The following is a 14441-nucleotide window of genomic DNA, read 5'->3' on the forward strand; positions in this document are numbered from 1 at the left end:
CAGACCTGATACCCATAGCCTTGGTTTTGTGTGGTTGGTGATATTTCCAGCGTACTGTTTAGGTGTTTACTCATTTTGAATGTTTAGGTGGAATTTTAGGCTATTTTCAAGTTCAATAAATCGCAAATTTTTGTATTAGTTGAAGTTCTTCATTGGCACACGGTGATACGCACCCTTTTCAGGTAGGTACCGTAACGATAGTTATTTTTATATTGAACAAGATGGCCATCTAGTGTCTTGGATTGATAATGCATGAGCCTGTCAGGACATAAACAGTAGGTAGGCTACTAATTGGAAACGTCACTATATTGTATAAATATAGAACATGGGGCAAATTATGCATACATGAACGATAAACATACCTATGTAAGGGTATACTAATTATTGCAAGTATTTCATTCCCCCCGTGTTAATCCTACTAGTGAATACTTCATAGAAATGTTCGTTCGATAATTATTTATTTTAAGTAAGTGGGTGTATTGTGTCAACTTCAAATCGCTCCAAGTGTAAAATTGGCAAACATTTAATTCCGTTCCTGGTTATTTTGTGATGTATTGTTATTTAAACAATCCTCTTCATCAACATATCCAGTGTTTGTGTGCATTACAGGTTATAGTAATGCATTTAAATTGATCCGTGCACCTGAATGCGCAATATACCTTTGTGGATAGATAGTGAATGTTAATTAGTATATGTATATTAATGTGTGGTTGTTGGCCGCGACACGAATTACCCCCCACCCAAAAAAAAAAAAAAAAAGACAAGCGCAGGCGTTTGTTACATTAACAAACTCCTCCTTCAAGAATGAATTTATTGTTTATTTGTGTAGATGTAGAACGCATAGTGTTTGTGAACGCAGCCCTTACCCACGTGTCACGTTTCCATAGTCACGTCACAGCGGCTCCACCATGTTGTAGGAAATCCACCGCTGCTCCACACTGTCAGATTACACTTTAATCTGTGGAGGAGGATACACTGTCAAGACGACTCGGTGTCTTGGAACGACTTTACGTTTTTATGTGTGTTACCTAGCGGTCGTCATTTTCCCTCATGGAACGGCTTGTACCTAGAAGATGAATCATTTGCCGTCTTTTCCTGTGCGCCCACTTGCCACTACATTACAACGTTAGCTGGCTAACTAGCGAAAAATAGAGTAACTCAATCGGATTATTTTTTAACGGCACCCTTCGCTCTCGGTAATATCCAGGTATTTTTGCTATTGTTGACAGAGATTCCAAAGCAAATGAGCCCCCTCTTCGTGTTATACGCTTCTATTCATGCAAACATTTATTACACCGTAATTCTTCTCCAGTACTAATGTTGCTGCAAGCAAGCTAGCACACCACAAAGAGCTGGAGCTCCTAGTCTAGCCTTTTTCTTGCCCCCTCCCCACTGTTTGTTGGAAATATCAACATTTAAACCGAAAGTCAAGACCACGAAACCGATGTGAGACTCCGTACCAAGCTAGCCGGGAGGTGAACAGAGCAATATTTCAACTGCGAAATACACACGAAGCGAAGATGTCAGGAAAGGATAAAGATAAACCAGAGAAACAGTCCACAACGGAGCGGCTCATTAAAGGTGAGTGATTGTCTTCACTGGCACTCAACATACTGGCCTTTTCTTTTGTACTGCGTCTTGCTATTTGATTTATTTACAAGAATCGCTCCATAAAAGGGTCTGCAGAGCTTAGTTTGTGGTGTAATGAAAAATGTATGACACATTGTAAATACTTATCACCTGTTCCGTTACTGCAGATTCTGGAAAATGACAGCGTGAAACTTAATAACCGCATCATCAACGCTGCAGTTATTTTGTTTATGTATGTGGCATTTAAGCTTAAATCAAAGGAGAGTCACAGTCCTATATTTGTGCTCACTGTCCTTGACATTTAGGAGAGATGAATACCTAATTCTTCAGGGCCTTGCTCACTCACGGGAATACCCAAGGTGTGATCAGGTTGCTAGCAGAACTTGACAAGATGGATTCTTTCACCCTGAGGTCTCTCTGCTCCATTGAACTGGCAGCGCACACCATTTGTTGTGTCTACCCTAGGCAGGCAGGGCCAAGGCTGAGGTAACTCCCAGGAGAGAGAACCCTGCCCAACTTAAGCCAGCAGTACTACTACTTCGAGCAAGCACAGCTCACATCCCTGTCTGTCTGCAAGGGCACTCTGAGAGTGTCCTGCCAGGGGACTGGAATGCTGAAGTGTGAGCCAGTAGAGAGTGAGTGAGTTAATTGTGGAAAGAATCTCCCCAGTGATCTTCCCAACATGGCCATCCGCATGCTGGCCAGAGAGAACAGGAACCTGAGAAGGAAAAAGGGTGACATTACTTAGGAACCTTTTCTGATTTAGGGAAAGCCCCAAACTAATATGTTTAATTAAAATGGGATCTCCATTAAATCCATGTTAATACAGCGGAAGTAGCTGCTTTGCCTCGATAATGTAAGTAGCAGCTTGTTTCCATCATGCAATGTAGTTCAGTTCACTATGGTCCAGTTTAGAATAGTAAACCTTGACCTGGTTTGCATAGCTACCACAGGGATTCTAGAGAAGATGTAATAGTAGCATCAGCTATGTAAATAGTCTGACATACCAGTCTAACTACAAAGCACAATACCAAAAGACATTTAGCTTTTATTCTCTTTATGTATGGCTGTAAATTACAAGAAGATTATTCCCTGAGAAAAGGAGCATTTCTCTGGATTCCATTCCCAGTGTTACATAGACGTACCAATTCTGTAAACCTACAGAGTTGCCTTGTGCCAAGTCCCACTCTTGAGGGCCACTGCACACTGAGCGATGCGGCAGAGCTCCAGTGAACACTCGCTGACGATGCGGGGTTCTGCCACAATATTACACGAGTGGACGCCAGAACGAGTCTTGACCACACTTTTGCGACAATTCAAAATCGGAATCGCAGTTGGACGATGTGGCGACATCGCAAATTATAGCCAATCAAAATGCACAGAGAGCGCGCGTGGCATGCTGCCAAGCGATAGAAACACATTATATACAGTACACATAGAGTATATTGTGTTTGACAACAATACTTATTAACCATATTTATAATGTCCTATGTTCTTGTGTATGAAGTAGAAAAGCGTGTAGTAAAAATGTATGCAAGTGGCACGTGTACCCACGCCGGTTACATTTAAGTGAATAGGAGCAAACCACCTTTCAGTATACTGTCTTCTCATTTTTTTGTCATTATTCTCACCCATGTTTTCTTTCTACAGTAACCTAGACTGACATTTACTTGACAGACACTATCATTTTTTGGATGAAAAAAGAAATATAGTACAACATTTTGTATGGGGAACCTCAGAACGCAATACAGGCTCGTACAGTTCACATTGCAGGCAGTCTATACATTAAGTCACTCATTTTATGGCGGTGAGCGTCCAAATGTAATTTTTTTTGCAATGGTCGAGTCCTAGTTGCATTCGGAAGCATCACACAGTGTGAGACGACCCTTAGGTGTAAGGTGTAAGCAGTGGGTAGAGTAGCCCAAAATTTTACTCAAGTAAGAGTAGCGTTACTTCAAAATAATATTACTCAAAGTAAAAAGTACTCATAAAAAAAATCACTCAAGTACAAGTAAAAAGATATTCACTGAAAATAATACTCAAGTACTGAGCAACTGCTTGAACATGAAGTCAGATTTATTTTTAATGTCATCAGACAGACAAAAACATCAAATTATGTGCAAATGCTGACATCTTCAAACCATAAAATAAAAAAACTTTTTGAGCTTAAACAACAGTGCAAGCAGATACGTTAGCCCAAGCATGCACAATCCATTTACAAATTGTGGCGTAACTCGCTCTGTGCTGCCTCCCAGTCTAACGACCATAGGTGGCAATTTCTCAAAGCGAAAGCATCAAGACGTCATCTTTCAGTTGACTCTTTCGGATTCTCATCATGCCTGCCAGTCTTCAACTAGGTCCGCATTTCCTGTATATATGTACATGTCCTGTCCGGGGAAATGCTCCCACACAGTTAGTCAAGCGGAGCACTTTCGTGGAAATACTGTAAATCTAATGTATGAATGGGGCGGCGGGTAACGACTCTAGTGTAGCCCATTGTAGCGGAGTAAGATTTGCGTTAATTCTTCACACATCTACTCAAGTAAAAGTAAAACGTATTGTGTGGTAAAACTACTCTTAGAAGTACTTTTTCCCCCCAAAAAGATGCACAAGTAAATGTAACGGAGTAAATGTAACTCATTACTACCCACCTCTGGGTGTAAATAGGGTACCAGAAAGGACGGTACAGATCATTTTAGTACAACTAACAACTGTTAATTTTTTTCTCCAAGAGAGATATGATGGGTATTTGACTTGTTAATTGCTTCAATACACATAGTTGGGCTGCCTGCCACGAATCAGGCGTGTAATCAAGCCACCCGGTATTTGGCATTAGCCCAGCAGTAGAGGAAAGCGGGTTGAGCAATGGCTCATTTTCATGATACAGGACAGCCCCCTTGAAACAGGTTGAATTTTGGTGTCAAGTGTACTGTGCTGTAAATTTTTGATCTTTGGGATATATTTCTCAAATTTTATTAATAGTTAAGGTCATTATCTGGTAATAATTGTAATTTATTCGATAGGAAAGATAGGTAAGTAAGAAACGAGCTTGGTCATTTAATAAATTTTCTGAACAGATTTTCCACTTGCAGCAAAAGCTGTTCTCCCATTGTCAAACAGTTTTAATTCGGTCCGTGACACTACCATATGCCTTTCATCATTTCTGATTGATAAGGAGATCTTCCGCTGTTTGAAATGAAATAAAAGTGGGCATGAGCTGATTTTGTTCACCACCACCACCCCAGGTTTGACTGACGGTGATGAGGAATAATCTCAAGGATTGGCTAATTACCATGCTAGGATAATGCATTCACTGATAATTAGAGCAATCTGAAGTGGGTTTTATAATTCAGTCAGCCACAGTCTGCTCCATTCATCTCTCCAGCTACATCTTCATAATTCAATTCTGTGTATCGTATTGCTTTTTAAACAATAGCAAACATATTCTAGGCACTGGCTCATAACACTGGTGAAACACTGTCCACAGTAGGCAGGATGGTAGATAGTAGCGCTTTTGTTTGGTGACTCGTTTGTTGTCATGCCAGACAGTGTGGGTGTTGATGCAGTGCAGCAGTAGCCCAATGTGTGTCTGTCGTTTTGAAGAGTTCATCAAACATTAATGCTAATTAAGACAGGCGCCCTCTAATAAATTACCCAGCTCGGGGCGGCGGTACGTATTTATTTTTAACAAAACATTTTTCCTCACTGGGGTGCAAAAGCTTACTTCACCCTGTTGAGAGAGCAAACATTTGTGCTTGTGTTATTTCCCTGCACTCTGTTTGAATGAAGTGCTGCTGTTCAATGACAGACAGATCTACTTCTCTATCTGTGTTTGAACAGGTTGCTCTGGCCACATTTGGCGACACACTTTGCATTTATCTTTGTTATATGTTGTTTATAATTGTGTGTGTGTTCGTCATGGTCAAAAGCTTATAAATTTGCTCAACATAACTGCTGCCGTTTGCTGCCTTTTCACTCTTCTTGTGCCACGGCCACCATGCATCTATCATTTTTTTTCTGTCTTATGTTTGTCTAAATCAGCGATTCTCAACCAGTGTGCTGTGGCACATTAGTGTTTCTTAAGAAATCATCAGGTGTGCCACGGGAAATGATCCACTGTCATTTATTTCAGTCATGTTACTACGTCTCCTCAAGCCTCACGATCCACAAAGTGATGGCGAACTAACATTACATGCGGTCGCGACACGTTTTATTATTATTTTTTAAATATATTTTTTAAGACATTTTCTTGAAAACTTCTTGGGTGGTGGCCAGTTTACTTGGGTGGCCCACCCAAGTATTAACAGGGTGTGGGAAACACTGCAAAACGTATCCGGTGATTTGACATAAAGCAATCACAAATGCGTGTGTTTTCTTCCTGATTGTTAGTTCAAACGCCAACAGCGAAACAAGATGCTAAGCTGTGCAAGACATTTTAAAACGCTATGCGATCATTTAGAAAAAGGAAGCAAAACATGTACATTTCAGGCAAAGTGGCCATCGCCATCGAGATCTATGATGGAGCCTTGAGTTAGTGCCGCCAAGTTGAACAGGGAGTCCCGTGATGGTCTCTATGTTAAAGCCCTGATTATAAAATGACATATTTGGATTGTATCATAGCTGCAAGTCTGATGTTTGTAACAAACCAATTCGCGTCAAAATCACAAAATAATTCAATGAGTTATAATGAACTTAATGGAGCCAAACATATGGATTGATCTACAGTTAATATGTCTATGGTTTTGGCAGCTAGCTACTGTACCAAGTAGCATGCAAGCTAACCCATCCAGCATTTGGGATATTTGCCGCAAAGACCACTATTTTACAACACCAAAGTGTGCAATAACCGACCCAGATTCTACCGTTGGCCACAAAGCAATGCAAGATTCTACTTAAGGTAAGCCATTTGAAATTTAAAAGAACAAACATTCCGTAGATCAGAACAACGCGGCAGTGATCCGCCTGCTGATTATAACAAGGGGTGTTATGATCAGGGTTTTAAGACGCCGATACAGATAATCTATGATGCATGTGTATCATCGGCCCAATACCGATCACGTGAATTCAGTGTAAAATTTTCAATTTTAGAGCTAACATTAACGATTTTTCTTAAATAACCATTTAATCTTGTGATTTAAAAGAAAATTATTGATTGTATTTAAAAACTATTTGTCAAATTTCGATGTTTTTATTGTTCAAACATAGGACATTGCTTCATATTGACAGTGCAGAAAAGACAGAAATTATGGAGAAATATGGATCATTATTTTCCCCAAATAAAAACAGATGTTTGTAAATGTCCTATATGGCTTAAACAAATATAATCACGAGTCGTGTTTATTTGGAGGCTTGTATTTCCAATGAAAATACTCCATATCATGATCACAGGGCAAATCTGAATGGAATTTCATTTGGGTTAATTATGGTGGCATATTCTCAATATGTGACAATGGAGCAGGCTCCGCCCAGATTCACTACGCCATTTTAATTGTGATCATGTCACGCCAAGTCAGTTTGAGCTCCCCTCAGAAAAAAATCCGCTCTGGCTGGTTAAAAATGTGTTTTCCGCATCAATTTTTAGGTATGATGTACAGGAGAATCTCCTCTATCGCCTACTTTTTCATTTTATGACTTGCAAGCCATAATTTAATGTGTATCACAGGCACGGCTTATTAAGTAATCATTAAACTCCCCAAAAGTGTTGAAAGGTAGCTTTGTATTTATTAATTTTTTTAATATAAACATATCTAAACTAATTTTGAGGTATTTGAGGACATGCTGATGAAGTTTCATCCTATTTGTATGATGCAGACGAAAATGGTACGATGCCAACATTTTGGATCATACCGTACTTCTTGTTATTTTCTAAGATAGCGTCTTCGTTATGCTTCGTTTGTGTGACCGTTTTCGCGAGAGCAAGGGAAATGTCGGGACTGGATTTGCCATCCCATGGGGATAACTGCTGTCATTTGTTGCTAGCAATGGTGTGGGAGTCCGGTAGCCAAATAGCTTGCGAAATCGGTAACTCTTTTCAGTGACATTAGTTTTGCTCACAAAAAGAAGAAGAAGAAAAAAAAAATGGATTTTTTTTTTTTGTCACTTATCTACATATTCCTGTTTTAGTGTCAGAATTAATGGTATGTTACTTGTTAGTACTCACCGATACCGACACCACTGTTTTAATGCAGTATCGGGGCCTCTGCCGATACCGGTATCGGCATCAGAACAACACTAGTAGACGTAGACGTCATGCCAAAGTGATCTGCAAAGTATCTGTCACTGTATATATCCGTGAATGAATAAATAAATAAAATACAAAACTGATTATGAGAATACTAAAGCGACTGAGCTGAATCCAGACAGCGTCCCCTACCCATTGTCAAACTCTTTGCAGCAATCGAAGGTTTCCAACTGCTTAGTGGAGCACAACAAATATATGGTAATGCTAGTCAAGCTAATGCTAGCGACTAGCAACACCGTTCCCATAGAAGGCATAGGCAATGTACGTGCAATGGTGCATTGAAAATAAGCCATAGCATGCTCAAATCTCAAACAATTTTCATGAGGCTGACTTTTTTGTCAATGCCAAAACTTGTGCTATCAATACAAAGCATATATTTTTTTCATTAACTAGCCACACGGTTCCCAGAGTGCATCGAGTGGTGCAATACTGTACATGTTCATTTATTAAGTTATAAGGACATTAATCCTAGTCATACATGTATTTGCGTTACCAGTACTTGAATGTATGTCATATTTAACGCTCACATTTATGTCACATTTTTTATTTTATTTTATTTGTTAAGGAAACTAACTCTAGGTTGTGTGTATAATGTGGCTTCCAGGTCAAATCCTAATTATTTGCAATGCTTTGATCATTGCTGGTGAAAGATAAGTCATTTATAGAAGAGTTTTTTTTATTCAGTACTACTACCAGTGTCACATTTTGAAATGTAACTTTCTCAGTTATTGTACATGACGTTTGCTTGTGAATGGTTCAAGTACATAGTGATTAAAAATAATGGGCCATATATATATATATTTAGGTCAAATTTGAATTATTTTCCGGGAAATAAGTCTCCCCCCCTCCCAAGAAGTACTGTACGTCATATTAAGTTACAAATCCTACTGGATTTCGTTGGCTGATGTTGGCACGATTAGCGAATCGGGATTTTAGGAGCGGGTCCAGCTCCTAATATATATCACTATACTGATTACCGAGTTGTCCTTTAAAAAGTTAAAGTTGAAGGAATTGTGTTTATGAATGTAATTTTTATCATCTGTTTTTCAATTTTTTTTGTGTGAATTTTTTTGATTGTCTGATCTGCATTCAGGGGGTCTATTATTCAACCTGTCCTCTGCAAGAGGTCACAATATTGAAACACCCAAAAAAATGTAAACAAACTTCACAAGTTTTGGCAGTGTATATTTAAAATAAAATATAATGGTTATAAATTTATAAACCAATGGACAAAGTGAACTTCAAACAAAAATTTACCCAAATACCTACCTATCAAAGTCAGGTCCTAAGTTTCTGTCAACTCTGTTAGATTTATTCACAATCCTCACTAAATTAGTATGTCCCTGACAACTCCCTTTCCTCTTTCTGACTGCGCTTAATGCAGTCATGTTCTGACAAGTGGCAAGTTTGAAAGTTTTTGATATTAATAAACGATGTTGATATTACTCTATTGTCTATTGCCTAGTTTGTTTTTGTTTTTGTGGAGGTGGGAGGTTGTTGTTTTTTGCCTTAAACCCGAAATGAGTAGCCCTGCACTGAGCCACTAGGGAAAGTACTGTTCAGTCAATACTGACTGGTTGTCTGTGTCTCAACAGACCCCCCCAAACAAAACTGCACCTTTCAGTGTGGCATTTTATTGTGGGCAGTCTAAGCACCTGTGCACCAATCATGGTCTCTAATCAGCATCTTGATATGAGACACCTGTGCGGTGGGATGGATTATCTCGGCAAAGGAGAAGTGCTCACTATCACAGATTTAGACTGATTTTCTGAACAATATTTGAGAGAAATGGTGATGATATTGTGTATGTGGAAGAAGTTTTACATCTTTGAGTTCACCTCATACAAAAGTGTTGCTTTTATATTTTATCTATCTATCTATCTATCTGTCTGTCTGATGGAGTTTTTTTTTGGTTGTCATTTTTTCAAAATCATTTATCGATACCTTCATGTGAGGGGTTTTCCTTGGTCATTTTTCTTTGCATTAATTATTTATCTATTTAAAAAAAAAAACCACACACTTTCTTCCCTCCAGCAGCTGTCTCGAGTGTGTCAGGGCTTTTAAGTAAACAGCCCCTGAATCTGGAAGCCACGGCTAATAGAGGCTTTACCTAATCTGTTCTTAAAGCTTGCACCACCTCAGCTTACGGCTCTCTTCACGGCCGTGCCTCGTAGGTTGAGGACCACTTACTGGTTATTTATACCACACCAGTCAATGCATTGTACTGTGTGTGTGTTTTTATGTGCAATGTAAACCAGTGTTTGCCACACCATGTTAATACTTGGGCAGGCCACCCAAGTAAATTGGCCACCACCCAAGATGTTTTCAAGAAAATGTATTAAAAATATATTTAAAAAGAAAAAAAAAAGTGTCACAACAGGATATACCGCATGTAACGTTAGTTCGCCGTCAGTCACTTGTGGATCGTGACGCTAGAGGAGATGTAATAACAGGACTGAGACCCACCTCCCGTCCAACCCGCCTCCCATCCCCTCCGCCAATACAACCTCCAAAACCTGCAGGAACCGAGCTTGGACACCCATGATCTAAAGCATGCAGGATAGTGGCCCTGGCGCTATTCAACCCTGATTTTGAGGGATTGTGTAAAGAGGAATGCTTCAAGATCCCTCTTACTGTATTCTTGCTCTTGCTGTAGAAGATTCAGTGTTGTTTTGTTGGTAAAAAGGGGGATGTAAATAATAATAATAAACTATTTCTATAGCACCTTTAAAAACAAACAATACTGATACATATTTAATGTAAAATAATTATTTCTTAATGTGTGTAGGACCACCTATTGCAGATTTATTCAACGTCAGATTTTGTATGTCTTAAGTATCGGTGGCTAGTATCGGCAACCTCCACAAGTACCAGTACTTTAAAATAAGGCTAGTATCGGTACTCGGCCATCCCTAGAATTCCGATTATAGTACACTAAACTTTGATTAAACTGGTTGGACCAGCGTTCTTGACATGTTTATAAATGATGGTGAAACATAATTTGAAGCCCATACTGTGACCGTAACATTATTGGCTAGAAATTATTAGTGCATTTTCAATTAGAACCAAAAACTATACATGATGCATGGTTGGGCTGGACGTGCAGTGACCTTTAGAGGGGCAGGTGCTCAAAGCAAAAAAAAAAAGGGGCACATGATAACATGCCTGCACTATCCACTAGGGGTGTTAAAAAAATTCATTCGGCAATATATCGCCATATTACAGTGTGCAATTCTCGAATCGATTCAATATGCGGTCAAATCGATTTTTAAACATCACTTTTTGATGGAAATATTCAACAAAATGTCTTACTTTTGGGTTAGGGTTCACTCTTAAAGCATTGAAGAATGTTATATTAATGGAACATTAAGCCTTAATATTTTATTTCAGTGCTGTTCAAACATGAAACAGACTGCAACCTGTTTGTTAAATACAGTAGCTTATAAGCCTGAAGTTTCAGATAAATACATTTTCATACAAATCTTACATTGTACATGTACAAGTTTACTGATTAGTATTTTCTAAATTTGAGTAAAAGGAAAAAATAGCAATAATCAATTTATAGATTCGTATCGGGATTAATCGAAATTGTTTGAGGGTCTATGTAGATATGTGTGTGCGTACGTGTGTGTGTGTGGGGGGGGGGGGATTTCCATTGTAAAATTCTTAATTGGAACAATGGCTAAATATTAAATCACACAATACAACTGATGTTTGTCTGTAATGCCAATGCCAATCACTATAAAAAGTTTTTGACATTTGTTTATGAAGATTAATTTATGAACAACACATTTACATAAATAAAAATGATTATGTAAAATGTACATGAAATTTACATTTTAAATAGTGCAAGTAGCATAATTTTTTTCTTACTTTACATTTAGCTTGATTCAGGTAAGAGCAAATGCCTTTTATTATTTTTCTACAGGTGTAGATGTTAATATTTCATTATTGGGACTGTACCTAACAATGACTGTAACTGCCACATCTCAGCAAGCTACATTGTTTGTTTTTGATAAAACACTGTGATTGTTGTTTGTTCTTCTTTCTTTTTTTTGGTTCTTCATTGCCCCCCTAATTTATGAACACACTTCTACCTGTTTCTTATTATGACCTTACTCTAACCGCAAACCTCCCAAAACGAGCTTAGTTAAAATAAAAACATATCATGTAGCAATTTCCACTTATATTTTGAAGTATATTTCAATTCAGCTATTATTGAGTACATGCTACAAGTTGGAGTCTTCAGGAAGATTTTATTAAAATTCTGAGCGAGAGTTACAAATTCCTACATATTCTGTGTACCTGCGTTTATCAGTACTTGAACCATGCCCCATCCCAATGGAAGAGGAACGTTAGTTTTACCGGGAATTTTTGCCGTGGCGAAAGTGGATGGGAAGGATCGTGGTCTTTATGAAACTGAGGGAGACATCTTCCCCGCGTCCTCAGAACCAACTGCGCCCAAATGTCAGACTTCATTGTAGTTGCGATTACAACTTGTGTCACTACATTTCAATTGAAGCTAGGCTAGCACGCAGCATGCTCTGTGATTATGTCGACAAGATCTATCAAATAAAGCCATTCGTTTTGCTTGACTTCCGGACAGCTTTGAGGAAATTCTGGTCCACCATCCGGCTCAGGAGAAGAAAGCAGTGCACCATCAGCACTGTGTATAGTGGGGATGGGGTGCTGCTAACTTTGACTCGGGACGTCATGAGTCGTTGGGGAAGCAGAGTCTGGGCACTCTGAGGTGGGCTCTCTGGGTTCGAAGTCACTGAGGTGGTTGGAAAGCTCCTCAGTGGCAGGGCTCAGGGGTGAATGAGATCCGCCCGGAGTCCCTAAAGGCTCTGGATGTTGTAGAGCTGTCGTGGTTGACACGCCTCTACAACATCGCGTGGACATCGGGGACAGTGCCTCTGGATTGGCAGACTGGGGTGGTGGTCCCCCTTTTTAAAAACGGGGACCTGAGGGTGTGTTCCAACTATAGAGGATCACACTCCTCAGCCTCGCTGGTAAGGTCTATTCAGGGATGCTGGAGAGGAGGGTCCGTTGGGAAGTTAAATCTCAGATTCAGGAGGAGCAGTGTGTTTTCCTCCCAACCGTGGAACAGTGGACCAGCTCTACACCCTCGGCAGGGTCCTCGAGGGTGCATGGGAGTTCGCCCAACCAGTCTACATGTGTTTTGTAGATTTGGAGAAGGCGCTCGACCGGGTCCCTCGGCGAGTCCTGTGGGGGGTACTTCAGGAGTACGGGATACCAAGCCCCCTGATACGGGCTGTTGGGTCCCTGTACTACCGGTGTCAGATTGCAAATGGAGGGCAGGTCATGTAAGGTGCAGGGCTTCATGCTGTGTATTATGCATCTTATAGTATTTTATAGGTGATGCAAATGAATGGGTAAAACCCCTCCCCTTTGTAATTTCTTTCTATTTTTGTTCCACTCTTGCACATCTATTTCTTAACTCCTAAAGTTTCCCTGTCATCTCTGAGCCCGAGCTTCTTGTCTATAAATGCTAAAACACGCTTCTTGATGATTTCACAACTGCCTTTTCCCTTTTTATCCAAATAAAGCAATGTTTGTTTTTACCCCCCTCAACAGCTGTGCCATACCCCCCACAACATAAACTGACCATAAAAGAGCTATTTGAAGATGGCAAGCCCAATGCAGAGCTGCTGCGAAACCACCTCGTCAAAGAGGGCAGAGTGGAAGAAGATGTGGCGCTAAAGATCATCAACGATGGAGCCAACATCCTTCGCCAAGAAAAGTGCATGCTGGAAGTGGAGGCACCTATTACAGGTATGGTGGTAAACAACCTTTACGATGCCAGACTGTTGTTAGTAATTGTTGGGAGGTCTGCTTTGCTTTCATATTTAAGAAGGGTACAAGCCAACTTTGCTATTTGGCAAAGCCACTTCATAAGTGCCCACGACGTATGTAGGCAAACACCTTTAACAAATTCCCTGTATGTATATCGCTCAACACTTTTGGAATTACCTTGAACTCTGCATACATTAGTCATTAAAAGTGACATGGTCTTCATCTAATAACAGACAAGCCCAGTATGTAATATATTGGATAGACCATGTAAACCAGGGGTGTCCAAACCTTTTTCTCTGAGGGCCACATTCAGAAAAATGGAAGGATGTAATTTTTGGACTTTTATTTATTAAGCACACCTAAATCAGTTCATCAAGCAATTGTATATTGTTTATATATTATTTATTTTATTTTACTTCTTTTTTTTTATAACCTGCTGCAGCTTCCTACAAGGCAAATAGGTTGGGATTTTACAAGATTTTGGTGTGGTCAGGGACACTGTAACCTACCATAGAACAGAAAATATCTGTCCCCGAATGCCATCTCTACATTCAGAATCAAAACAGGAGCAATCTGTCATAAGATGTCCATTTTATAAGCAGTTATTTGTGAATCATTCATGTGATATGCTAACAAATTGAACCTTGACAGCAGAAAGTGCAGGAAAACATTTTTGCTTGTGTAGCGATTATTTGGGTTGCCGTAATGGCGAACGAGAAATTTAGACAGTACTGAGGGGAGTTGTAATTTCCTCAGCAACCTCTGGGGGCACCACGTTGACTTTGCTTGTTTG

At 39.6% G+C, this 14441-nt stretch overlaps 1 protein-coding gene across 3 annotated transcripts in view; it reads left to right on the forward strand.

Moving 5' to 3' along the window:
- The first annotated feature begins 903 nt into the window (after positions 1-903).
- ppp3cca (protein phosphatase 3, catalytic subunit, gamma isozyme, a) overlaps positions 904-14441 on the forward strand; it is a 41368-nt gene continuing 27830 nt past the window's right edge. For all 3 annotated transcript variants that reach the window (XM_086075662.1, XM_086075663.1, XM_086075664.1), the window contains exons 1-2: positions 904-1581; positions 13430-13627. In XM_086075662.1, coding sequence (XP_085931788.1) covers positions 1521-1581; positions 13430-13627 — 259 coding nt within the window. In that variant the 5' untranslated portion in view covers positions 904-1520. The remainder of the gene's footprint in view (positions 1582-13429; positions 13628-14441) is intronic.

Source organism: Leptonotus elevatus, chromosome 5, assembly GCF_054856555.1.
Source record: "Leptonotus elevatus isolate MCC_2025b chromosome 5, RoL_Lele_1.0, whole genome shotgun sequence".
In the NCBI taxonomy this organism is placed as follows: Eukaryota; Metazoa; Chordata; class Actinopteri; order Syngnathiformes; family Syngnathidae; genus Leptonotus; species Leptonotus elevatus.